At 41.7% G+C, this 27,483-nt stretch overlaps 1 protein-coding gene across 5 annotated transcripts; it reads right to left on the bottom strand.

Moving 5' to 3' along the window:
- Positions 1 to 3,829: 3,829 nt before the first annotated feature.
- On the bottom strand, positions 3,830 to 27,361 carry wnt11 (wingless-type MMTV integration site family, member 11). Of its 5 annotated transcripts, none has more exons than XM_017490059.3 (6): positions 26,952 to 27,361; positions 23,382 to 23,586; positions 17,779 to 18,005; positions 13,401 to 13,681; positions 10,744 to 11,036; positions 3,830 to 5,642 (listed from the first exon to the last, which is right to left on the bottom strand). In XM_017490059.3, the coding sequence occupies exons 2-6, from the start codon at positions 23,468 to 23,470 to the stop codon at positions 5,468 to 5,470; spliced, it is 1,065 nt and encodes a 354-aa protein (XP_017345548.1). In that variant the 5' UTR covers positions 23,471 to 23,586; positions 26,952 to 27,361; the 3' UTR covers positions 3,830 to 5,467. The 5 variants fall into 5 exon arrangements, with proteins under 5 accessions (XP_017345548.1, XP_017345549.1, XP_047016799.1 ...); XM_017490060.3 differs by having other exon boundaries at positions 26,957 to 27,361; XM_047160843.2 differs by having other exon boundaries at positions 27,096 to 27,361.
- Between the last annotated feature and the right edge of the window lie 122 nt (positions 27,362 to 27,483).

The raw sequence follows: 27,483 nt of genomic DNA, 5'->3' as shown, positions 1-27,483 counted from the left end.
TGACCTCTCCAAATTCCACCCCATCTCCAGAAACTCATACCGACCTCTCCAAACTCTGCCTAATCTAAAATAAAAATCTTACAAATCTCCTCAGACTCTACCCACATCTCTGAAAAACGATACCAAACACCCGATCTTACACATATTGCCCTGTTCAAATGTCTATAAATCCTCAATAAAATCCCACCAAACTCCATGCAAACATCCTAAAATTCAATAAAACCATGCCAACCCTTCCCCTACTTGTGATATTAACCCCACACCCCCCCCCCCCCCACACCCCCTCCCCTCAATCTCATCAAAAAATGATCAAAATATTCCCAGATCTCCACCCTGTGACTCTTCAGACGTCACGCATCCATATCTCACTGACAAAAGTCCACTGAAGGCCCTCAGATGTCCTATGAATCCCTCCCAAACATCAAGGAGTCCCTTCAGACCAACGTGCTACCGTCAAATCCCTCTGAAACTACCTCAGAACCACAATTCTAGCCACCCCTGCTCCCAGATGGGTTTGTTTTGTTTTGTTAAGACAATTAAGAAAAAAAACCTGCTCAAAATCACTTCAAACTACTTCCTTCCAAACTTCAGCCAAGCCCAGGTAGTAATCTCTCAAAACCTCCAAACTCCACCCAAACCACAATCGAATGAAACCACCCCCCACCAACCCCCTCCAAACATCCCTATCTTCTATAAATGGTCACCACCCCCCTTACCTCTATCTGCCTCAGCTGTAATGCCACCTTGAGCGTGTTGACAGGCTGAGCTCTGAGTGCTGAGGTTTTTTTTTCATCATTGTACCTGCTGCGGACAGAAACACACACACACACACACACACACACACACACACACACACACACACACACACACATATTCAGTCTACATACCTCACCATCCTGACCCTTGACACGTTCCACTCTTAGCACGGTGACTTTGACATCATGAGAGAAAGGTCACGTGTTTTATTACTCACCACACTTGAACATGTTTCCAAGAAAGGACAAATCTAATTAAAGGACGTCAAACTTGTTGGACACAAACATTTTAGATGTAGTTTCATCATCTACGGTTTCACTGGGTGTAAAATTCCTTGTCAGGTTTTGAAGGTTCTGGCCGGCGGAGTTATATGTGATATGTTTGTCCTGGCTTCTTTATTATCTGCCGCCGAACTTAAACCCACTTTAAACCATCTCAAACTGCAAAACATCCCCACAGACCCCCTTTGACTCATTTGACGCTCCGGCAAAGATCTTTCAAATCTCCACGTGATCCAGATGTTGGAATCAAACCTCTGGTTTCATCGTCTGTAGTTTAGCAGGATGTGAATTCCCTCGTTAGGTTTGATGCTACTTTTTGGAGTTATATTTGGACAGTATCTGATTTGATGTTGTTTCCTGGTTATCGGCCTCGAGAACTGCCTCAAAAACCTGCAAAGTTTTTCACTAATACCGTGAAAAACCCTCAAGCCTTCCAGACTCCACCCAAACCATGCAAAACCTCCTAAAACCATACCAAACCTCCAGGTTTTCCCAAATAACCCCAAACCGCCTTCAAAACTCTGTTTGGTCTAACCTGTGATTTCCTCACATACAGTTCAGTTTGGTTTAAAGCTGCCACTTTTGTGGTTATCTTTGGACTGTAAATGATTTGATGTTGCTTCCTTCTCATTTGCCTCCAATCTTTGCCAAACTTATGGAAAAATTGTCCAAAAAAAAAAAAACCCCTTCAAAACTCTGGTCTTGGTTTCGTTCTCTACAGTTACATTTGGTTTGATGTTTCTAGCGTCTACTTTTTTGGAGTTATATTTTTATTTTTGAAGTGTTTGACACCAAAATGTTCCCAATCTACCCCAAAAAAGCTGTCATTCAATACCATCAAAGCCCTTCCACACTTCACCAATACTCTCAAAATACCCTCAACCCTCCCAAACGTCGCCTGAAACCTTCTAAAACCATGCCAAACATTCCCAAACTACCTCAATCCTCCTACGAAACTCCACCTGATCTAGCTGTTTGAATCAAACTCGTGGTTACATCATATACGGTGTAGCTTGGTTTGACGTGTCTAGCTGCTTTCGTTTTATTTCGACTGTAGCGGGTTTGACGACGTTTGGTGTACGTTTCCATGTCGGGTTCGAAGTTCCTCGCAGCTTCTCTGTGGAGTTATTTTTAGTTTGACGTGTTTGATCTGCGATGTTGCTTCCTTCCCATCTGCCCCGTCCTTACAAACGATTTTTCTGCTGCGGTGTTTTAAAAACACCAGCGTTGTCCTTGGCTCGAGGCGAAACTCTCCTGAACAGGCTTTACAACCCGTAGTGTATGTTGTACCGTGGTAGACTTTTGATCTTTTAAAATCCCTTCGGAAACAAAACCAATGCTAATCATGCTAGCTTGTTTCTCTGGAGTGTAACCGACAGCTGTAAACAAACCGAAAGCCATAAAACCTTCCAAATTGCTAATGTAATCATAATTGCACTGGGGTTAACGGGGCTCCCTGGGCGCCATTTCACATGTTGTGCGTGTGTTTCCTGGCAGAGTTTTCGCTCCAACAGGTTTTGACATGTGTTTGCCTCGTGTGGCTGAAATCCTGAGCAACACCAAACGCATTACATGTAGCGTAAAGCTTTAATCTTATTAGGGTGCAGTGTGTAAGAGTGCAGTGTGTCACCTCAAAGCTAAAATGAAAGCAGCAATATTAACGGCTGCTTAAATGATCGATGTTGCGAGACGGTATGTATAAACACGACTCGCTCGCGTTCATTCCGGTCTTTGTTTGATCAGTGATTTGACGTTTGGTGTGTAATGTTAAAAATGTGTTTTTGGATGAAAAAACAAGGTCTTTCCCACTTAAAATTCACTCAGAGTTTACGACATTGTTTCTCTCATTTTTTCTTCTTAAGACTCACTGAGCTTCAACTGTGCGTGTGTGTGTGTGTGTTTGTGAGATCATGTGGTAGAACTTCTCCATGCTGATTGGTCAGCGTGAGTAAAGAAGGAATAGTGAAGCTCTGTTTTATTTCATGCAGCAGAGCTGAATCGATGCAAACCATATCGCATTGAAAAACAAGTGAAGAGATTTTAATACGATTTATTGAGCAGGGGGGTGGGGGGGTGGGGGGGGTGGGGTGGGGGGGGTTGTTAGGGAACACGGCAAATTTCTTTTTGACACAAACATGTTGCAGATTATTTGATTTGTTCACGTTAACAGTCTGGTTTAACCCTAAAACACCCCCAGATAAAAAAAATCCAACCCTGATATCTAAAGGAAATGATTGTGTATTCATTTACGGATGTTGCCAGGTAACGTGTCTGTTAACTTTTTATTCGTTGTTAAATTTAAATCGACTAAATCTCCCAGCCATTTTCGCTTGGCCCATTGTTCCCCCTTAGAGTGTACTGAGGGTGTCCACAGAGGACCAAAACAAAGAACCTTGGATCGTTATGTCTAATCGTGTAAGAGTCCATGAAAGGATCTACAAACATACTGAACATACTGAACATACTGAACATACAGGCATCTAACAACAGTAACCTAGGGAAAGCTGCTTCTCTGAAACACCCGCTGTACTTATTCCCACTGTATTTCTAAACACTTTCCCAGGGTTGTTCGCATCGTAAGCGGCCGCTCCTTGGCCTCGTAGCAAGCTTCAGCTGATTTATACAAGCATCAGGCCAAATTGTGATGAATTGTATTTGTTCAAGAGAGGCAACTTAAATTGATTACAGTAATGCTGACCATTTAAAACCTGCGACCCACCACAATGTCCTCAATCATTCCTGAGCTACAACAACACTCTGAAAATAAAAGAAAAAAGCAGAACTAGGTAAAATTCTGGTAAAGAATCTTTAATTACTCTATAAATATTTCTTTTTTTTTTTTTTTTTTTTTGAATTCAGCATACAAAAAGGACAGTATGTACATCCACAGATAAGTGGTTCATGATGTGGTGCTGGTGTAGTTTTTTCTGGATTAAAATCTAGGAATAAAACACATACAGTCTGACCATCCTGCCGAGGATAAATATATAAATGTGGATACTTTCTCCCATTAAAATCATATTCGGGGACTATCCTGGGCCGAGACACAGAAGCCATTTCACAAGTTCACGTCTTTCTTATTCGTCCATTAAACACTAGCATTCTTACAAAAAATCAAATAAAAAACAAAGCACCGTGCCCCAAAGCGTGCTAATTTCCCAGAAATCGAAACTGGAATCCACTCGAAGCGTGTCCATTTCCAGAAGAGAGATCCAGACGAGCGAGAAGACACCAATACGAGCGATGCCGAGGATCGTACAGGAAAATAAACTCTCTAGATCCAGATATAAGATATGATTTTACAAGATTTAAAAAAAAAAAAAAAAAAAAAAAAAAAGATGACAAGTTCTTCTCATAACAGCTGGCCGTGAGGAAAATGTAAAACAGTCCAAACAGTCTCTGGGTTGTTGTTTTATTTTTTCCCCCCAGCAATTATACCAAAGAATATTTCTCCTTAAGTATTGTATAAGAAAATAAACTTTTAATATCCAGATATAAGATGTGCTTTAAAAAACTGAGTAAAGTTCTCTTTAGACAGTCGGTCATTGGAAAAAAAAGAAAAAAGCGAAAAAGTCTGATCGCTTTCTGATTTCCAAAAAAAATACAAATAAAATAAGATGTTTCTCTGTATCATACAAGAAAAAAATATCAAATATAAGCTGTGTATTAAAATAATTACAGAGTTCTCTTTAAGGATGGCCGGTTTTAAAAAATTGAAATAAATGTTTGGAAAGTGAAAAATTCTCTGAACTCGGGGCTGTTTTTGTTGTTGTTGTTGTTGTTGTTTTTCTCCAATATTTATTCCTGAAACCCAAAATAAAACTTTTTCTTTAGAATATCATATAAGAAAATAAACTTTTGATATCTTTATATAAGAGATGCTTTAACAAAAAGAAAAGGATGACACTGTTCCCTTTAGGACAGCTGGTTGCATAATAGTCCAGTCACTGCATTGCTTTTTATGATATTAATACAAAAAAAGTATTTCACGTATTAGAATAAAACTCCAGATATGATATGCCTTAAAAAAAAAAAAAAAAAAAAAAAAAAAAGGACGGCCAGTCGTGATTTTTTTATTTTATTTTTTTTTTGGAAAATGCAGATTAGTCCAGTCTCTGGGTTGGTCAAAGTTCATACCGAAATCAAAAATGTAAAAAAAAATCATTGGGGGAAAAAAAAAATATATATATACATACATATATATATATATATATATATATATATATATATATATATATATATATATATATATATATAAAAACAAAAAAAGCGTTAGGAGAAACGCCAGCTTTCTTTGTAGCTTAGTGCTTTTGGTTAAAGACGGATAATCAGAGCTCCCAAATGCAGAAATGTATAAGTGTTATAGATGTATATGCGGTAGAATTCCAGCTCGGATCGTCAGCGTGTGTGTATGTGTGTGTGTGAGAGACTCATTTACACACGTATCTCTCCACAGTCCTCTCACACTTCTTACAGGTGACGTAGCAGCACCAGTGGTACTTGCAGTGGCAGCGCTCCACCACTTTCTCTGTGTACGGGTTGTAGCCTCGTCCGCAGCACATCAGATCGCAGCTGTCGCTCCCGCTCGACGTCTTGTTGCACTGCCTGTGATAAGGAGCAGGAACGAAACAAACAAACAAACAAAACAAGAAGAGTCGTTAGATATCACCGCAACAAACTGCTGAGACACGCAGACTCGAAAACATCGTCTTCGGTCCAAGTTTCTGTCCGGACGTTTAGCCAGATTCTGAAACGCTTGGCAGAACGTTCAGTATTTCCATCATCTACCGCTCATAAGAGGAGCAACACGATGACATCATCGCCATCAGAGCGCCCGGGCCGCAGCCCAAATTACACATCGCTGCGCTAAAGAGCAGACGAAAATTATACGACAGCTCAGGTTACCGCGGTTAGCCGCGACGTCGCACAGTAGTTTAGAACATTGCCTTTTACTGTGTTGTGAAGGAGAAGAGCTCAGGAAAATCTAACGTCCGTTAGCATTAGCATGTAGCTATCTTCGTAATCTTTAATAAACCGGTGAAATTTGCAAGCTGGAGTTCATTATAAGATGAAGTGTATGTGTGTGTGTGTGTATATATATATATATATATATATATATATATATATATATATATATATATATATATATACCACAATTCCTATTTTAAGAGCTGATTTCCTCGGGTATATGGAATGTTTATGGTACAGGTTCTCACTTCCATATATGGTCATAGAAATGGAGCGCTTCGGAATGATCCTGACTCGTAATTCCTGCAGATAGGTCGGCACAAACGGATCTGGGAATGATACACGTTAGTATTTTCCTAGTCAGAAAATATCAATTTTATTGTATTTTTGTCTCAAGTCAGAAAGTGTGAAATCCCGTACCTCCGCCCCTCCCCGCACCTCATCCCAAAAATCCATGCTACTACACTAAATAGCATATAAAAATAATAATATAATAATATTAAAAGAGTTAGTATATGCACCTAGCAGCATGTGTAATCAAGGCAACATTTTCATGGTGAGAATGAAAAGCTAAGCTATTTAATATCAGCTAGCCGTTAGCAGGTGCTAGTTCTGTCACTCATTAGCTAACCATATTAGGTAGTCAGCTAGCTAATATACGGTAAGCTAGCAACATTAGAAAGGTCAACTTTATTATATATTTTTAAAAAGTAAATAAATAAATAAAACGAGAAAGAAAAATAACTGTGTTGTCAGGTGACTAGATCACTACCTAGAACAGAGCTAACTACCTAGCATGCTAATTTACTGAAGGGTGTCCAGCCACATGAAAGACGAATTAAATGATTCTAATTGTTATCTAGTGAGCTAATAATCAGCTATCTTTAAAATATCTGTATTTTACCGTAGATTTTGGGTAAAATTCATGTCCAGAGAATGAACATGAGCTGTTGTTGATAGCGCTAGCGCTCCACCTCCTCCTCCTTGTCAGTGTTTAAAACTCCAGATTGTTGTAAAATTAAATCCTGGACACTGAACCTCCACAAACTTTCAGAGACATTTGATTCAGTGTCCAGGGGAACGAGTCCAGCGGGACTGCATTCTACACTCGGCCTTTTGGTTTACGCTAACGCCAGAGGCAGCTAAAGTGAGCAGGGAATAGCGATGTCATAAATCACTCTCGCGAGCCCCTCGCCGCGAGTGCATTGTTTTGTAATTGTGCGCCGTTAATGGCCTGCGTGCTGAAAGAGAGATGGAGAAAGAGAGAGAGAGAGAGAGAGAGAGAGAGAGAGCGAGCGTGAGGGAGGTGAGGAATGTTGTTATTTAAAACTGGGACAGCTATTACTGAATCTAAAAGCTCTGTCACGTGGCCAGTTACTGTCCTGACTGGAACAGAAGCCAGAATATATTAACATACACTAAACTTAAAAAAAAAAAATTAAATTTTTAAGGTGGTTATTTTATTATTATTTTTTATTTTGAGTACATGTACTTGTTAGCTTTTTGTACTTGTTAGAAATTGCTACGAGCAGCAAAGCATAAATAATGCTAGCTACTTTGTCATATAAACACATACAAACGTGTTTAGCATTGTTGTGTGTAAGTGAGAACGGGAATTAGCTTGTTTTGTGGATGTTCCACAACATTGAAAGTAACTATAAACAGATCAAATATTCTTTTTTCTTCTTCTTCTTCTTTTAAAAAAAATAAATAAAAGCAATTAGCATCTTGGAAAATTGCTGTGAAGTTAGCTTCTATCACTAAAAAACATTAAACACAAAAAACAAGCTAAGTATTAAGCTAAAAGCTGTTGTAGCTAGCCATATTTAGGGTGGTCGTAAAAAATCTCTTTTAGTGTTTGTACAATGCTAGTTTGTTAGCTTCAACACAGTGAAATGGCTACAAGCAGTAAGGCCTAAATAAACCTAGCGCCAGCTACGTTATCTGTAATATAATAGCACAAGTGTTTAGCATCCTGTTCTTTCTTTCATGCTTTTATCAGTGTGTGTGTTTGTTTATGCAGGGTGCTAATCTGAAACACAAGCTGCTAATTAGTGTATTAGCTAGGCACTCTGTAAGCAACTCCCATGCATGCTAGCTGTAATTAAAATGCAGTTCTTGTTAAAATCACCGCTCTTCCTCTTCGCCTGTTTTTATTTACATTTTTTTCACAGATACCGATCATCACTAAGCCTCGGGATGTTTTTAAGGCTTAACTTTAAACACTGTCCTTGTGCTAAAGACGGGACACGAACGAGTGATCGCGTTCGCTAGTCAGGAAGAGACGAGATAAGTGCGCACTTCAGCTCGTCACTCAATCTCCAGCGCTAAAGCAATACCGGAGCTAAGTTTATCCAAAGTCCTCGAGATAAGAAGCTCCGCGAGCTGTTTTTGAGCAACGAGACACAGAAACGGGGCACAGAGAGGAAAGAAATTAGAGGACGGAGGATGGAGGAGACGGAGCGGAGTGCGTTTCAGGGTGTAATCAGGGGCTTAATGGGTTTCGAATGTCTCGGTTCTCCTGAGACCACCCTCACAGCCGCACAGGCGCACGCCGCAACGTCCACATCGCTAACGATTACGAAAGGCAGAACCGCCGCGTGACCGAGAGCGCACGACTAAATATACGTGAGGAGAGAGAACTTATCAGTGGATAACTGAGTCTGAATCAGAGTGAAACCGATTCTTTTGATTCGCTTTTTGTCTCTGGTCTGGTTTCACACTGCGCATAATTAAACAAAGCAAAACTAACACAAGAGAAAAGGGTTTCCTGAGATGTGTGTACAGTGAAAAACTTCCCCGTAAAACTCTTTCATTTGTTGGTCAGAGATGCAGTGATGGAAAAAGGTTCAACAAAGCTTTACCAAGTGCGTGTAGAAGAAAAATGACCAAAAAATTACCAGAGCACAAAGAACATGGGGAACATGGAGGGACATAGAGAACATGGAGGAACATAGAAAACATGGAGGAACATGCAGAACGATGGAGGAACATGGAGGGACACAGAGAACACAGAGGAACATGGAGAATATGGAGGAACATGGAGTGACACAGAGGAACATGGGGAACATGGAGGACTATGGAGAAACATGGAGAGACATGGAGGAACATGGAGGGACACGGAGAACACAAAGGAACATGGAGATCATGGAGGACTATGAAGGAACATGGAGAGACACTGGAGAACATGGAGGGATACGGAGAACATGGAGGGACATGGAGAACACAAAGGAACATGGGGAACATGGAGGACTATGGAGAAACATGGAGAGACATGGAGGAACATGGAGGGACACGGAGAACACAAAGGAACATGGGGAACATGGAGATCATGGAAGACTATGAAGGAACATGGAGAGACACTGGAGAACATGGAGGGACACGGAGAACATGGAGGGACATGGAGAACACAAAGGAACATGGGGAACATGGAGATCATGGAAGACTATGAAGGAACATGGAGAGACACAGAGGAACATGGAGAAACATGGAGGAATGTGGAGGGACACGGAGAACACAAAGGAACATGGAGAAACATGGAGAGCACGGAGGGACACGGAGAACATGGAGGAACATGGAGAACACAGATTTTGTGTGTGGTATCCAGCATTTAGTTTATTTTCTCTTTTTGTTCATCTCATGGCATTGCTGCAGCTCTACAGCTCTGTCCTTTGGTTAACAGCTCAAATCTACAAAAACCCCAAAACACACTGCACGTTCAGTTCCCTTCCTGCAGTCGGGTCGATTCAGAGATACACAGGGCTTGAAGGCGGGGCCATTTAGTTCCCATGGCAACAACAACTCAAGCAACTCTTCCAAGGAGCGTTCTAACATCTTTTAAAGGAAGCTCCACACTTCCTTGGATACTCCATGGATCTGCATCGGCAGCACTGTGCTGTGTTTTTGTGGCTCAGATGTGCAGTGGAGAACTTTCGACCTCCACAGGTCCCGCTACAGAATCCTCATTACGTTCATCTCGTTTCATTTTACTGTGCCAAAAGGGAGAGAGTGGAACGACACTAAAAACATGTATTTTTCCTCCATGGATCTTTACGGGCCCGGCTCGGTTTTATTTTCGAAAAAGTTACTCCAGCGAGACGATGTTCAGGGCAACGACGTGAGATGAACATGTCTCTGCGGGACCGAGTGGTGAACCGAACAGGAAGGTTTCGGGACTCATGTATGAAAGAATTAATTAATGTACCTCGTCTGCATCTGATTTGCAGGCCTCTGAAACGGCTCCGGGGAGAATTTGGCAGCGTGCGCTGTGTGTTAGTCGCCTTAATCTCAGCCAGCCGTTTCCTCCGAGGGCCGATATCAGCAGAAAGCTTTTGGCTCCCCGAATAGCCGCATTACTCACACACACACACACTCTGAGATAACACACTGAGAGGCCACAGTCACTGCAGCCGTGTCAGAGGCACATGCACACCGAACGCTAATTCTAATATGTGAAATCTGACAGCTGGAAATCCAGGTTACGGGAATAATTTCCTCCATGACTAAAAGGAAACCCTTTGAGTGAAGAAAAGTTCCAGAACAAAGGAATTATTTTTCATACTCAAATTACTGCACACACACACACACACACGTGCATACGCTCACACACACGTAGCCGAAAAGTTAAAAACAAACCCAGTGCCAAACCGAGTCTCTTTAAGGATTGTATCCTCTTTATCTCAGAATAAAACAAACCCTAGAGCTACCGCTTTGCAGTGGATTCCTCAAGGCGTCTCACCTGTCCTGAGTGCCGATGGATCCCATCTTGTCGTTCTTGGCGCAGAAGTCGGGCGAGCTCTGCAGGTACACCAGCTCGTTCTCTCGCACCGGTCGCACGTCGATGTCTTTGGGGACGAGCTGCTTGCGCGTCCCTGTAGGCTGGTGCTTCACTCTAGTGGCTGACAGGTACTTCGTCTTCAGGTCCTGAGCGATTTCCTTCAGATCCTGTAGCCCTCGCCAACAGGTGCGGATGGAGCAGGAGCCTGAGACGCCGTGACACTTGCATTTCATCACCAGCGCATCCTTTAAGGCCTGAGGGGAGACACGGAGAAGGGTCACTAAAAGAAACGATGAAAAGAAAGGAACTGAAATATGAGGTTTGGTGTTGCGGGTGAGGTTTTGTGTTGTGGGTGAGGTTTGGTGTTGTGGGTGAGGTTTGGTGTTGTGGGTGAGGTTTGGTGTTGCGGGTGAGGTTTGGTGTAGTGGGTGAGGTTTGGTGTTGTGGGTGAGGTTTGGTGTTGCGGGTGAGGTTTGGTGTTGTGGGTGAGGTTTGGTGTTGCGGGTGAGGTTTGGTGTAGTGGGTGAGGTTTGGTGTAGTGGGTGAGGTTTGGTGTTGTGGGTGAGGTTTGGTGTTGCGGGTGAGGTTTGGTGTAGTGGGTGAGGTTTGGTGTTGCGGGTGAGGTTTGGTGTTGTGGGTGAGGTTTGGTGTTGCGGGTGAGGTTTGGTGTAGTGGGTGAGGTTTGGTGTTGTGGGTGAGGTTTGGTGTTGCGGGTGAGGTTTGGTGTAGTGGGTGAGGTTTGGTGTTGTGGGTGAGGTTTGCTGTAGTGGGTGAGGTTTGTTGATACAGGTTTGTGTAGCGGGTAAGGTTTGCTGTAGTGGGTGAGGTTTGGTGTAGTGGGTGAGGTTTGGTTTTGTGGGTGAGGTTTGTTGATACAGGTTTGGTGTTGCGGGTGAGGTTTGGTGTAGTGGGTGAGGTTTGGTGTTGCGGGTGAGGTTTGGTGTTGTGGGTGAGGTTTGGTGATGCGGGTGAGGTTTGTTGATACAGGTTTGGTGTTGCGGGTGAGGTTTGGTGATGCGGGTGAGGTTTGTTGATACAGGTTTGGTGTTGCGGGTGAGGTTTGGTGTTGTGGGTGAGGTTTGGTGATGCGGGTGAGGTTTGGTGATACAGGTTTGGTGTTGTGGGTGAGGTTTGTTGATACAGGTTTGGTGTTGCGGGTGAGGTTTGGTGATGCGGGTGAGGTTTGTTGATACAGGTGTGGTGTTGCGGGTGAGGTTTGGTGATGCAGGTGAGGTTCAGTGATACAGGTTTGGTGTTGTGGGTGAGGTGTGGTGTACCGAGTGAGGTTTTGTGTAGCGGGTGAGGTTTGGAGTAGTGGGTGAGGTTTGGTGTAGCGGGGGAGGTTTGGTGATACAGGTTTGGTGTTGCGGGTGAGGTTTGGTGTACCGGGTGAGGTTTGGTGTAGCGGGTGAGGTTTGGTGTATCGGGTGAGGTTTGGTGATACAGGTTTGGTGTAGCGGGTGAGGTTTGGTGTAGCGGGTGAGGTTTGGTGTAGCGGGTGAGGTTTGGTGATACAGGTTTGGTGTAGCGGGTGAGGTTTGGTGTAGCGGGTGAGGTTTGGTGATACAGGTTTGGTGTAGCGGGTGAGGTTTGGTGATGCGGGTGAGGTTTGGTGTAGAGGGGGAGGTTTGGTGTAGCGGGTGAGGTTTGGTGTAGCGGGGGAGGTTTGGTGTTACAGGTTTGGTGTTGCGGGTGAGGTTTTGTGTAGCGGGTGAGGTTTGGTGTTGCGGGTGAGGTTTGGTGATACAGGTTTGGTGTTGCGGGTGAGGTTTGGTGATACAGGTTTGGTGATGCGGGTGAGGTTTGGTGATACAGGTTTGGTGATGCGGGTGAGGTTTGGTGATACAGGTTTGGTGTTGCGGGTGAGGTTTGGTGTAGCCGGTGAGGTTTGGTGTTGCGGGTGAGGTTTGGTGATACAGGTTTGGTGATGCGGGTGAGGTTTGGTGATACAGGTTTGGTGATGCGGGTGAGGTTTGGTGATACAGGTTTGGTGTTGCGGGTGAGGTTTGGTGATACAGGTTTGGTGATGCGGGTGAGGTTTGGTGATACAGGTTTGGTGATGCGGGTGAGGTTTGGTGATACAGGTTTGGTGATGCGGGTGAGGTTTGGTGATACAGGTTTGGTGATGCGGGTGAGGTTTGGTGATACAGGTTTGGTGATGCGGGTGAGGTTTGGTGATACAGGTTTGGTGATGCGGGTGAGGTTTGGTGATACAGGTTTGGTGATGCGGGTGAGGTTTGGTGATACAGGTTTGGTGTAGCGGGTGAGGTTTGTTGATACAGGTTTGGTGTTGCGGGTGAGGTTTGGTGATACAGGTTTGGTGTAGCGGGTGAGGTTTGTTGATACAGGTTTGGTGTAGCGGGTGAGGTTTGGTGTTGCGGGTGAGGTTTGGTGATACAGGTTTGGTGTAGCGGGTGAGGTTTGTTGATACAGGTTTGGTGTTGCGGGTGAGGTTTTGTGTTGCGGGTGAGGTTTGGTGATACAGGTTTGGTGTAGCGGGTGAGGTTTTGTGTTGCGGGTGACGTTTGGTGATACAGGTTTGGTGTTGCGGGTGAGGTTTGGTGATACAGGTTTGGTGTTGCGGGTGAGGTTTGGTGATACAGGTCAGGTGTTGTTACCTGTCGACCCACTTCGCTGTTGTGCAGGTGCATTAGTTTGTTTGGGTGTAACCCGGTTTTCTTCTTCATCTTCATGGGAGCGTCTGAGAACTTTGATCCCATGACGAGGCCGTAGTGGAGGTTGTCGGCACAGCCGCCCCACCTGTGCCCGGGCTCGAGAGCGTCACCTGGGATCGGGCCGCACGTACACAGCTTCAAATCTCCGCTGGTGCATGCTCGAGCAATGGTGTGGCTGATAGCGGCGGCGGAGAGAGCGTACACAAACGCAGACTCCCTCGTTCCTGAAAGAGACACAAAGCAGCGTTCACAGGTGAACTTCCACGTTTTGAACACAAGACTCTGAATTGTATCTGACACTGGTGTTAAATCTCACAGCGCAGAAAGTGTTTCACTAATTAGCAGATTGTTGGACATGTTCAGTGTGTGAAGTTTTGATCGATAGATAGATAGTTAGATAGAAACATTACTGATCCTGAGGTGTTACAGTAGCAGTAAACGAAAAGCATTCACAGATAACCTTAATTCCAATAAGATAAAACAGTGCAAAAGAAATAAAACCCATAAATGTAAACAAACTCGTAAACAAGGCACGTAGATATCCTCCAGCGTCCACGATCCCAATACGAGGCTTAAATATCACAGTACTGTTCTAATGTAGTACAGGTGTTCACTCACGTAAGCGTCTTTGTGCTAAAGTTTGGTCGTTAGTGTAGGGCAGGACATGACGGATACATACACAACCTGATACAGACCTGAAACAAACAAACTAGAAAAAAATCCATTGTGGGAAGTGGGCATGAAACGAGTCGGCGTGGGATCTGAGCCACATTAGAGCAGAGCGGCTGAGCAGAAAGGAAGCTATTGTTCAACATCATGAGAAACAAGGACGCTTCACGGAAAGACGGCTTCATCAGACGGAGCTCACAGCTTTTAACTCTTTCCTTTGTGGAAAAAGATGAGAAGCGTTTAATCGTGTAGTGAAGGCTGAGAGGAATCCTCACGCTGAGTAAAAGAGGGTTAAACCAGCGCTAAACCTTCACTAAACCAGTGCTAAGCCTTCACTAAACCAGTGCTAAACCAGTGCTTAACCTTCACTAAACCAGTGCTAAACCTACCTTCACTAAACCAGCACTAAACCAGTGCTAAACCAGTGCTGAACCTTCACTAATCCAGTGCTGAACCTTCACTAAACCTTCACTAAACCAGCGCTAAACCAGTGCTAAACCAGTGCTGAACCTTCACTAATCCAGTGCTAAACCTTCACTAAACCTTCACTAAACCAGCACTAAACCAGTGCTAAACCTTCACTAAACCTTCACTAATCCAGTGCTGAACCTTCACTAAACCAGCACTAAACCAGCGCTAAACCAGTGCTAAACCAGTCCTAAACCTTCACTAATCCAGTGCTGAACCTTCACTAATCCAGTGCTAAACCTTCACTAAACCAGCGCTAAACCAGTGCTAAGCCTTCACTAAACCAGCGCTAAACAGTCCTAAACCTTCACTAATCCAGTGCTAAACCTTCACTAAACCAGTGCTAAACCTTCACTAAACCAGCGCTAAACCAGTGCTAAACCTTCACTAAACCTTCACTAATCCAGTGCTGAACCTTCACTAAACCAGCGCTAAACCAGTGCTAAACCAGTGCTGAACCTTCACTAATCCAGTGCTGAACCTTCACTAAACCTTCACTAAACCAGCGCTAAACCTTCACTAAACCAGCGCTAAACCAGTGCTAAACCAGTCCTAAACCTTCACTAATCCAGTGCTAAACCTTCACTAATCCAGTGCTGAACCTTCACTAAACCAGCGCTAAACCAGTGCTGAACCTTCACTAATCCAGTGCTGAACCTTCACTAAACCTTCACTAAACCAGCGCTAAACCTTCACTAAACCAGCGCTAAACCAGTGCTAAACCAGTCCTAAACCTTCACTAATCCAGTGCTAAACCTTCACTAAACCAGCGCTAAACCAGTGCTAAGCCTTCACTAAACCAGCGCTAAACCTTCACTAAACCAGCGCTAAACAGTCCTAAACCTTCACTAATCCAGTGCTAAACCTTCACTAAACCAGTGCTAAACCTTCACTAAACCAGTGCTAAACCAGTGCTTAACCTTCACTAAACCAGTGCTAAACCAGTGCTTAACCTTCACTAAACCAGTGCTAAACCTACCTTCACTAAACCAGCACTAAACCAGTGCTAAACCAGTGCTGAACCTTCACTAATCCAGTGCTGAACCTTCAGTAATCCAGTGCTAAACCTTCACTAAACCAGCGCTAAACCTTCACTAAAGCAGCGCTAAACCAGTCCTAAACCTTCAGTAATCCAGTGCTGAACCTTCACTAAACCAGCACTAAACCAGCACTGACTCAGCGACCGTCCTCATAATAACTTTATCCTCAATAATTTTGACCATTAGAACGTCCCTCATAAACTGTAAAATAAACAAATAAACATCAAATTCAGCACTGCTGAGTTCTGGCTTGTGATTGGTCATCAGGTGTTGATTAGTTTTCTATAACGGCATCTCTGACAGTAGCGCATCTGCACACCACAGCTTTATATTAATATTAATGCGCTCGTTCGAATACCTTATCGTTTCTATAGTAACCGCTCATTCACAGCGACGTGTATTGCGGACGCCCCACAGAAACATTAAAAAACGTGTAATCTTTGATATGGTGAAGGTTTCTGTTAAATGTAACATTTAAGGAAGGAGTCTCCAGTGTCAGCGCTTCGTAACAGTCAGAGGTGAAGCTGTAGGTTACTTTTTTTTTCGTCTTCAGGACAAAGGACTTTACGCTTCTTTGCGGTTTCTCAGTAACATGACAAGCTGCGTTTTATTTGTCTTATTAACTTGAAGAGAGAGAATAAAGAGAGAATAAAGAGAGAATGAAGAGAGAGAATAAAGAGAGAATGAAGAGAGAGAATAAAGAGAGAATGAAGAGAGGGAATGAAGAGAAGGAATAAAGAGAGAGGGAATGAAGAGAGGGAATGAAGAGAGGGAATGAAGAGAGGGAATAAAGAGAGAGAATGAAGAGAGGGAATGAAGAGAGGGAATGAAGAGAGGGAATGAAGAGAGGGAATAAAGAGAGGGAGTGTAGAGAGGGAATGAAGAGAGGGAATGAAGAGAGGGAATAAAGAGAGGGAGTGTAGAGAGGGAATGAAGGGAGGGAATGAAGAGAGGGAATAAAGAGAGAGGGAATGAAGAGAGGGAGTGTAGAGAGGGAATAAAGAGAGAGAATGAAGAGAGGGAATGAAGAGAGGGAATGAAGAGAGGGAATGAAGAGAGAGAATGAAGAGAGGGAATGAAGAGAGGGAATGAAGAGAGGGAATAAAGAGAGGGAGTGTAGAGAGGGAATGAAGAGAGGGAATGAAGAGAGGGAATGAAGAGAGGGAATGAAGGGAGGGAATAAAGAGAGGGAGTGTAGAGAGGGAATGAAGAGAGGGAATGAAGAGAGGGAATAAAGAGAGGGAATGAAGAGAGGGAATGAAGAGAGGGAATGAAGAGAGGGAGTGTAGAGAGGGAGTGAAGAGAGGGAATGAAGAGAGGGAATGAAGAGAGGGAATGAAGAGAGGGAGTGTAGAGAGGGAATGAAGAGAGGGAATGAAGAGAGGGAGTGTAGAGAGGGAATGAAGAGAGGGAATGAAGAGAGGGAATGAAGAGAGGGAATAACGAGAGAGAATGAAGAGAGGGAATGAAGAGAGGGAATGAAGAGAGGGAATAACGAGAGAGAATGAAGAGAGGGAATGAAGAGAGGGAATGAAGAGAGGGAGTGTAGAGAGGGAATGAAGAGAGGGAGTGTAGAGAGGGAATGAAGAGAGGGAATAACGAGAGAGAATGAAGAGAGGGAATGAAGAGAGGGAATGAAGAGAGGGAATGAAGAGAGGGAATGAAGAGAGGGAGTGTAGAGAGGGAATGAAGAGAGGGAATAACGAGAGAGAATGAAGAGAGGGAATGAAGAGAGGGAATGAAGAGAGGGAATGAAGAGAGGGAATGAAGAGAGGGAGTGTAGAGAGGGAATGAAGAGAGGGAATAACGAGAGAGAATGAAGAGAGGGAATGAAGAGAGGGAATGAAGAGAGGGAGTGTAGAGAGGGAATGAAGAGAGGGAGTGTAGAGAGGGAATGAAGAGAGGGAATGAAGAGAGGGAGTGTAGAGAGGGAATGAAGAGAGGGAATGAAGAGAGAGAATAAAGAGTCACTGTACTCACACACACATTACTGCAGTGATTTTAATGTAATAATGATCGTGAAGCCGAAGCTCTTGTTTTCGCTCCGGTTTCCATCAGCATTGTTTGTTTTGATCGTCAAATATAAAATGCAAATAAAATCAGGAATATATTAAAGAGTTTATGGTTAAATCTGTAACTCTGACCTCTCTCCAGGTCTGGGAGGTATTTGGGAGCGTCGATGGAGGAACAGTTCCAGCGCATGTCAGCGAACGTTTTCTGGCACGTCTTTTTGACCTCACGTGCGGCTTGGACGATGATCTGCATGAGCTCCAGGTTAGTGCGGCAGAGCTGAGCCTGCGACGACACCAGGCCGGGGAGCGTCTTACACTGCTGCGTCTTATTAATGTGCTCCGCTGTCTGGGATATAGCCCTGAAACATCATCATTGACATTAACATCACCATTAACATCAACTTTAACATTAACATCACCATTAACATCAACTTTAACATCACCATTAACATCACCATTAACATCAACATCACCATCAACATTAACATTAACATCACCATCAACATTAACATTAACATCACCATCAACATTAACATCACCATTACCATCAACATTAACATCAACTTTAACATTAACATCACCATTAACATCAACTTTAACATTAACATCAACATTAACATCAACATTAACATCACCATTAACATCACCATTAACATCACCATTAACATCAACATCACCATCAACATTAACATTAACATCACCATCAACATTAACATCACCATTACCATCAACATTAACATTAACATCACCATTAACATAACCATTAACATCACCATTAACATCATCATTACCATCATCACCATTAACATCAACATCACCATTAACATCACCATTAACATCATCATTACCATCATCACCATTAACATCAACATCACCATTAACATCAACATCACCATTAACATCACCATTAACATCACCATTAACATCATCATTACCATCAACATCACCATTAACATTAACATCCCCATTGACATCACCATTAACATCATCATTACCATCAACATCACCATTAACATCAACATCACCATTAACATCACCATTAACATCATCATTACCATCAACATCACCATTAACATCACCATTAACATCATCATTAACATTAACATCATCATTAACATTACCATCACCATTAACATCACCATTACCCTCACCATTAACATTAACATCACCATCAACATCAACATTACCATCACCATTAACATCACCATTACCATCACCATCAACATTAACATCACCATTAACATCACCATTAACATCAACATTAACATTACCATCACCATTAACATCACCATTAACATCATCAACATTAACATCACCATTAACGTCACCATTACCATTAACATCGCCATTACCATCACCATTAACATCAATATTAACATCACCATCGACATTAACGTCACCATTACCATTAACATCACCATTAACATCACCATTACCATCACCATTAACATCACCATCGACATTAAGACTGCCATTAACATCACCATTACCATCACCATCAACATTAACATCACCATTACCATCACCATCAACATTAACATCACCATTACCATCACCATCAACATCACCATTAACACTATCAACATTAACATCACCATTACCATCACCATTACATTAACATCACCATTAACATCACCATTACCATCACCATTAACATCACCATCGACATTAACATTACCATCAACATTAACATCACCATTACCACTATCAACATTAACATCACCATTACCATCACCATTACATTAACATCACCATCAACATTAACATCACCATTAACATCACCATTACCATTAACATTACCATCACCATCGACATTAACATCACCATTACATTAACATCACCATTAACACTATCAACATTAACATCACCATTACATTAACATCACCATCGACATTAACATCACCATTAACACTATCAACATTAACATCACCATTACATTAACATCACCATCGATATTAACATCACCATTACATTAACATCACCATCGATATTAACATCACCATCACCATTACCATCACCATCGACATTAACATCACCATTACATTAACATCACCATTAACACTATCAACATTAACATCACCATTACATTAACATCACCATCGACATTAACATCACCATTAACACTATCAACATTAACATCACCATTACATTAACATCACCATCGACATTAACATCACCATTAACACTATCAACATTAACATCACCATTACATTAACATCACCATCGATATTAACATCACCATTACATTAACATCACCATCGACATTAACATTACCATCACCATTACCATCACCATTACATTAACATCACCATTAACATCACCATTACATTAACATCACCATTAACATCACCACTGACATTAACATCACCACTAACACTATCAAATTAACATAACTATCACCATTATCATCACCATTAACACCATTAACATCACCATTAACATCACCATTAACATTACCATTACCATCACCATTATCATCAGGATTAACATCACCATTAACATCACCATCGACATTAACATCACCATTAACACTATCACGATTAACATCCACATCACCATCTTCATTAATACTATCACCATTAACATCACCATCACCATTAACATCCACATCACCATTAACATCACCATTAACACTATCACGATTAACATCCACATCACCATCACCATTAATACTATCACCATTAACATCACCATCAACATTAACATCACCATCACCATTAACATCACCATTAACAGCACCTTTAACCCTAACATCACCATTAACATCACCATCACCATCACCATTAACATCACCATCACCATTAACATCCACATCACCATTAACATCACCAGTAACAGCACCTTTAACCCTAACATCACCATTAACATCACCATTAACATCACCATCACCATTAACATCCACATCACCATTAACATCACCAGTAACAGCACCTTTAACACTAACCTCACCATTAATATCACCATCAGCATCACCATTAACATTAACATCACCACACACAAGGATAAAAACCCAGACCAAATATGAGCTTTATGTTACGCAGTAAACTGATAAATTAATGTACATACATAATAAAATAACGTTAAACTAAAAAATACCTTAATAATTAAATAAATAAAAACCCTAATAATTAAACGGGACATACACTGAAATATGCAAGAGAAGACAAACGAGAGATGAACGGCTTTGAATATAAACAAGAATTATTTAGTATTAACTCAAATGTCATTTGCAGTGAATAAATTTAATAAAGAGGATTAAAAACTCTCTTTAATAATACTAATCAGTTTAATTTTTTTTTATATTTTATTGTAATCGTTATATTTTCATTTTAATGCTTTAACAACCGTCATGTCATTTAAATATATACATATATTTTAATTAAAAATGCATAACTGTAGTCCTTTGATCAATCTTTATTTATTTAGTCAAGCTTTATTTGAAATGTTTATTATTTTATTACGGTAATTATATCTCTTGTAGCCACCACCACGTGATTTAAAGATTTTAAAAGATTAAAAACGCATAATTGTTGTCCATTCATTGGTTATTAATTGCTGACTACTTGTTAACCAATCAGGATCGAGCTTTGCCCTTTCAGGCGTTAAATCTGTTATACGGATTTTCACAGCTGTAATCATGTCATCGTTAATGAACCTGGCTCTGTAGCGGGTTCAAGCAGAGCTACGTGGATCATTAGTTTCTCGTGAATGTTTTAAACGGACCTGAAACGCCACGCCGCTGACTTGTTTTCGTGCATCTCGTCACGTTAACGTCGTCCAGATGTGATTCACGACCGACACGATTGTGACACGGAGCCCGAGCTGCCTCTCGTACGTCTCCGGGTCACGCATGAGAGATGTGATAAAGTGCAGGAAGGAGGAGGAGGAGGACGTGGCGTCACCGGCGCACGGGATAATAACGGGAATTTTTTGGCGTGGTTATTAGCAGGCAGATCTGGCAGGAAGAGGATCGGGATACTGATTGCCAGTGGAAAGAAGGGCTTTTTCCCAGCGGATCTGGCGGAACGGTCGCTAGACGATGCCAGAGGTTTCAATTCATCGACATGTGAATCTCTTCCAAAGCTTTAACCCTCGACAGGACTGTTACTGTTCTCGCTGGTTAAAAATATGACGGTAGAACAGCTGGAATGTTTAGAAAACAGTTATGGCTGTGTTTGCTAAATCACCTCACGACATAGGAAAAAAAACTTTACATTTTTATACAAAGATGATCAGGAGGTTAACGAGCAGCACAAAGACACACACAGCGTCTCACTGCCCTCAAGACTGGTATAAATGATATTATCTATGGTTGCTTTTGTTTTATACCCCATGTGTCTGACACACACACACACACACACACACACACACACACACACACACACACACACACAGCAGTGTTCGTGAGAACCAGTCTGTTCCATGTGCACCTTTTGCCTGTTTCGGATTAGGAGCGAGGGGCCGCTGCTTTCTGCCCCCATGATAAGCTGTGACCCACAGACACCCCCTCCTCCATTCTCCCACCCACCCACCCACACACACACACACACACACACACACACACACACACACGGTTACACTCACAGGTGTTTATGGCAGCATGTGGTTTGTATTGTGCTCAGTACTTTATCAGGCCGACGCCCGTCATGACACAAACATTCCCCTTTACATTCTGCTTTACAGATTTTCACATCGTTTTGCTTTTATAAACCATTATTCATTATTATAAACCATTATTAATCATTGTAAATCATTATTAACCATTATAAACCATTATCACTCATTGTAAGTCATCAAGGTGATCAAATGGGTTCCACTTTATTTGCACAAAGTTAAATCTCATCAACTTGCGACGCTTTTTTCCCCACAAAAAAATCCACATCCGACTTCGCCTTCTCTGAAACATTAATAATAAATCATAAATAAACGTTCGCATGAATCTAATAAGAAATTGACTACTTTTATATTATCACAGTATTGTTTTTCAGTAATTGCTCTAAGAACTATAAAGTGGGCGGTTTACACCTCTGGTATCGCTCGGTATTTGCATTAGCGTTAGTTATTGTCTGTTTTTCCATGTTTTGGGGCATGTTTATGATTCAGTTCTCCCCAGCGTTTTACGGCGCGTTTGGTTTAGTCCGTTACTTATTACACACAGAAAGGAACAAGATGCTGTTTTCCATTTTCAGTGTTTACTTCATGCTTTTTCTTTTTAAATTCAACGTGCGTGTAGAAGGTGAACTTTTAAGACGAATCGTATCAGTTCACAGTGGCTTCAGTGCTGCTACGCTGTCCTAATAAAGGTACCAAAGGGTACTTCTCTTTGTTGCTGCTGTGGCGCAGTCACGGGGGCATGTTTTGTACCTTTTATATGTGAAATAATTTAAGGAGCACTGATGCAGCTGTAAAGCTTTACTCTAAGAGATAATTAAAGGTAGCACGTGCACCTTCGCAGGTAAAGATACGATACTAAAGGTACCAAAGATGCACCCGTGTTGGTTTCGCAACGGCAACAAGGTTGAGTACTTCTAATTCTGAGAGTGCCCGTTATTTGCAGTTTGTCTGCCGTTGTCATGCGGTGAACAGAATTATGGGATATGGGACACATCCAAGCTCGTGTCAGCATCACGCTCACTACCCAAAAGATGCTGCCTACGTAGGTGCCCTCCTCCTGATTAGAACACGACAGGACTGTGTGATTACGGTCTGTTAGAGAGGAAATGGGAGACACTCACAGCCATCGGATGGCGGCGCAGTGCTGCGACAGAGCCAGCGTGAGCAGCGTGACGGCGCACAGCGGAAACGACACAAACTCGCTCTTCATCCTGATCAGTTCGGTGCGTCTCGGGGCAGGAAGCTCGCGGCGACGATCACAGGCCAGAGGCCATGACACGGACAGCTTCTCTCTTTCTCGTTCTCTTTTTCCTCCCTCTGTCGCTCCTGCTGGAAGAGCGGAAAAGAGAAATGTTCAGATGTTCGAATTCTGAGAACGTAATACTATCTTTTATATGTCAATGTCATACGGGCAGAGTTTACACTGCACTGTTATCTTAAAAAGCTATCTCGGTCCACCGTGTTTATTTATCTCGTCTCCAGGAGGGACACCACAAATAAATCACATCCCCACATCAGGAAATATTCTGAAGCATCCACCATAACTAAACTCCTCCCACTGATCATCGTGATGCAGCGCATAACCCATTAACAGCCTGGAATGAACTGATACATGAGAGATATCACCTCTGACTGAGTTCTCAAACTCCTAGGTAAAGGGGTAAAGGGGTAAAGAGGTAAAGGATTAAAGAGGTAAAAGGGTAAAGGGGTAAAGAGGTAAAGGGCTAAAGGATTAAAGTGGTAAAGAAGTAAAGGATTAAAGGGGTCAAGAGGTAAAGGGGTAAAGAGGTAAAGGATTAAAGGGGTAAAAAGGTAAAGGGGTAAAGTATTAAAGTGGTAAAGAAGTAAAGGATTAAAGGGGTCAAGAGGTAAAGGGGTAAAGAGGTAAAGGATTAAAGGGGTAAAAAGGTAAAGGGGTAAAGGATTAAAGGGGTAAAGGGGTAAAGAGGTAAAGTATTAAAGGGGTAAAGAGGTAAAGTATTAAAGGGGTAATGAGGTAAAGGGGTAATGAGGTAAAGAGGTAAAGGGGTAAAGGATTAAAGGGGTAAAGGGGTAAAGAGGTAAAGTATTAAAGGGGTAAAGAGGTAAAGTATTAAAGGGGTAATGAGGTAAAGGGGTAATGAGGTAAAGAGGTAAAGGGGTAAAGGATTAAAGGGGTAAAGGGGTAAAGAGGTAAAGTATTAAAGGGGTAATGAGGTAAAGTATTAAAGGGGTAATGAGGTAAAGGGGTAATGAGGTAAAGAGGTAAAGGGGTAAAGGATTAAAGGGGTAAAGGGGTAAAGAGGTAAAGTATTAAAGGGGTAATGAGGTAAAGGGGTAAAGAGGTAAGGTATTAAAGGGGTAAAGAGGTAAATAAGTAAAGAGGTAAAGAGTTGAGCTTAAAGTTGAGCTACAAAAGAAAATGCTGAGGGGAAATTTAAATATGGAAATATTGTCCAGAAAGTATCAAAGAAATGAGAATCACGTAACTCAAACCAATTCCACATTTAAATATTTAAATCCATATTGAAATTGAAACGTTACAATTCACAATACTGTATAAAAGCTGCATTCTGTATTGTTTGATTTTATAGTTCTATCATTGTTTCTTTGCTTTTCGTTTCTTTTTTTTTCGAATTGTGGTTAGTGAATAAGTCAGCGTTGAATAAAGCAGAGTGACTGATGTGCTTTAATTCGAATCACTGAGCGGTAATCTGGACCTTACACACACTCCTTACACACTCCTTACACACTCCTTACACACTCTGTACTCTGGAGAGTATCAGCAGCCGGCTGTGTGGAATGGCTCTGGGGATGTGAGGAGCTCGTTTCTGCATCACGGCTCATTCCTCTAACCTGCTTTAAATACGCGCAATAAAGGAGCTCATTAAACACTGACGCACAGATTTAGGTACGGATTTATAAACCGGATCCAGACGTACTATTACTGAAGCGTAATAATCCAAAACACAGGCACAAATGTCACTTTAATCAGTGCAGTATTTACAGTATTTACAGTCTCTAAATCACTGCTTGTAGGGATAGTGAATATCGCTCAGGGGTCCATGCACCATTCATCCAGCACCACTAGACCGCACAAAACTGCTAACTTAATTACAAATTTTCACTACACACTTACTAGTACACTATGTAGGGAGGATAAAAGTATTATAGAGTTATACAAGACACAACAGGGAGCTTAAGAATTTTTAAAAATATATTTAGATATATATTCTTTTCCATTTTCAGCACACGTGTCTAAATAGAACAAAAGGAGAAGCCGTAGCTGTAATTACATATAAATTCTCATCATGTTTAGAGGGAAATCTGATAAAATAACAGTTTTGTCCCGTATTATATTATATTATATTAACGCACGTCCATAATATTTATTTATATATAAATAAATTTTATTTAAATTTATATATATATATATATATATATATATATATATATATATATATATATATAATAAAAATATACTACAAATATGTATGTATGTATATATATACATACATATTTGTAGTATATTTTTATTTCTATTTTTGTGTTACTTCAGGACTTTTTTTCATTATACGTACTGTATCTGATGTCAATAACGATATTCTATTCTACTCAATTCTCATACCTGATTTATTTAGAAAAAAATAAATACAGCTAAAACAACCTTTTTTTTTTTTTTTTAACGGTCTTACCAAATGCAGCCAAGGTGGCGTATGTTATAATACATTTATAATAAACAGCTTCACAAGTTACTCATACTCATGTTCCTACCATCTTCTGTAGTCTTATTGTGTGGTTTGGGACGAAGCAGGTTTAATAAATGAGCTCTTATTAACGTCAGAAGCACCGGCTGTGTCCCGAACCACATGCTCCCACACCAAATATTATGAGTATTATGCAAAAAAAAACAAAAAAACTATAAAGCATCTAAATAGCTATTAAATACTAAATAGCTATTAAATGCAGCCACACACAGTTCACTTTTCAGTCTTTAGCTGTTTTTACACCCCAAACCACAAACTTGTGCACTAAAGAGTATAAATAGTTATAGGGGTAATAGTTTTAATTGTAATGCCCTATAAATTACTATTTAGTAGCCTGTGGCAGGATGTGGTTTGGGACGAAGCCGTGCGGCGTTCACTTTCATCCTCACCTTTTACGCACCGAACCACCGAGTAAAAATAGTGATGTAAATATATAGCAAGGTCATAGATAAATTGGGCAGTGTGCAATTCTGTAGGGAAGATTGTGGTTTTGGGACGCAGCCGTGCAGAGTTCAGCTTTACCACTCAGCTTTCAGCTTTAACACTCAAATAAAACAGTGTTTATGTGTATATATATATATATATATATATATATATATATATATATATATATATATATATATATATATAGAGAGAGAGAGAGAGAGAGAGAGAGAGAGAGAGAGAGAGAGATTTTTCTAGTAATAAGCAGATGATAGGCAGTAACAAGACGGTGTGTAGTGTTTAATAAGGTAGTATGTGGTTTGGGACACAGCCATGCACAATTCACTTCCACGCGCTCCCCTTTTAGTCTGAACACTCAGCCTCTATGGAACACCGTCTTTATTGCTGATGTACATGTGCATAGAGTGCAGTAATAAGCAGTAATAAGACACTGTGTAGTGTGTAATAAGGCGGTGTGTGGATTTCGGACACAGCCATGCACACTTCAGTTTTTATTCTCACCTTACCGCGAGCGGCTGGAGCAGAGACGGCGCGCGAGACAACGCTTAAATCCGGTCAGTGGGCAAATTCCAGGAGTTGGAGAGAGACAAAAAAAAAAAAAAAAAAAAAAAAAGGAAAAGAAGTTTTCCTTTATAATCCACTCACAGATTCAAACTGGGCTAGTGCGCGCGCGTTAATCCGGTCTTCCACCGAGCAACACGTCCGCGAGACGGAACACCAAACACCATTGTGTACTTTATTCAACAAATCCTGAAGCGGAACAGCGCGAGCGAGCTGGTGCAGTCTCTCTCTCTCTCTCTCTCTCTCTCTCTCTCTCTCTCTCTCTCTCTCTATGTCTCGTGCGTCCTCGCTCGCGCTGCGCGGAATGCTTGTTCTGAGCATCGCCCGACACCGCGCGCGTACTTATATATATAGCCTATATGGAGACACGTGCGCGCGTGTGGGCCCCAGGCTTTGATCGTGCCATGACGTCACGTGGGATTTGCATAACAACGTGCGTGCGGCTGCGGAACACAGCGCTGGGTCCGGCCTG

This window comes from Ictalurus punctatus, chromosome 16 (assembly GCF_001660625.3).
Source record: "Ictalurus punctatus breed USDA103 chromosome 16, Coco_2.0, whole genome shotgun sequence".
Classification (NCBI taxonomy): domain Eukaryota; kingdom Metazoa; phylum Chordata; class Actinopteri; order Siluriformes; family Ictaluridae; genus Ictalurus; species Ictalurus punctatus.
Note: the sequence above shows the minus strand (reverse complement) of the source record. Positions and strands in the feature narration are given on the sequence as shown.

Coding starts and splice junctions, on each gene's coding strand:
- wnt11 (XM_017490059.3), bottom strand. CDS start 23,470: ATGAAGAGCGAGTTTGTGTCGTTTCCGCTGTGCGCCGTCACGCTGCTC. Junction 11,037..13,400: donor ACAGCGAAGTGGGTCGACAG/GTAACAACACCT, acceptor GTCTCCCCTCAG/GCCTTAAAGGATGCGCTGGT. Junction 5,643..10,743: donor TCCATCGGCACTCAGGACAG/GTGAGACGCCTT, acceptor TCCTTATCACAG/GCAGTGCAACAAGACGTCGA.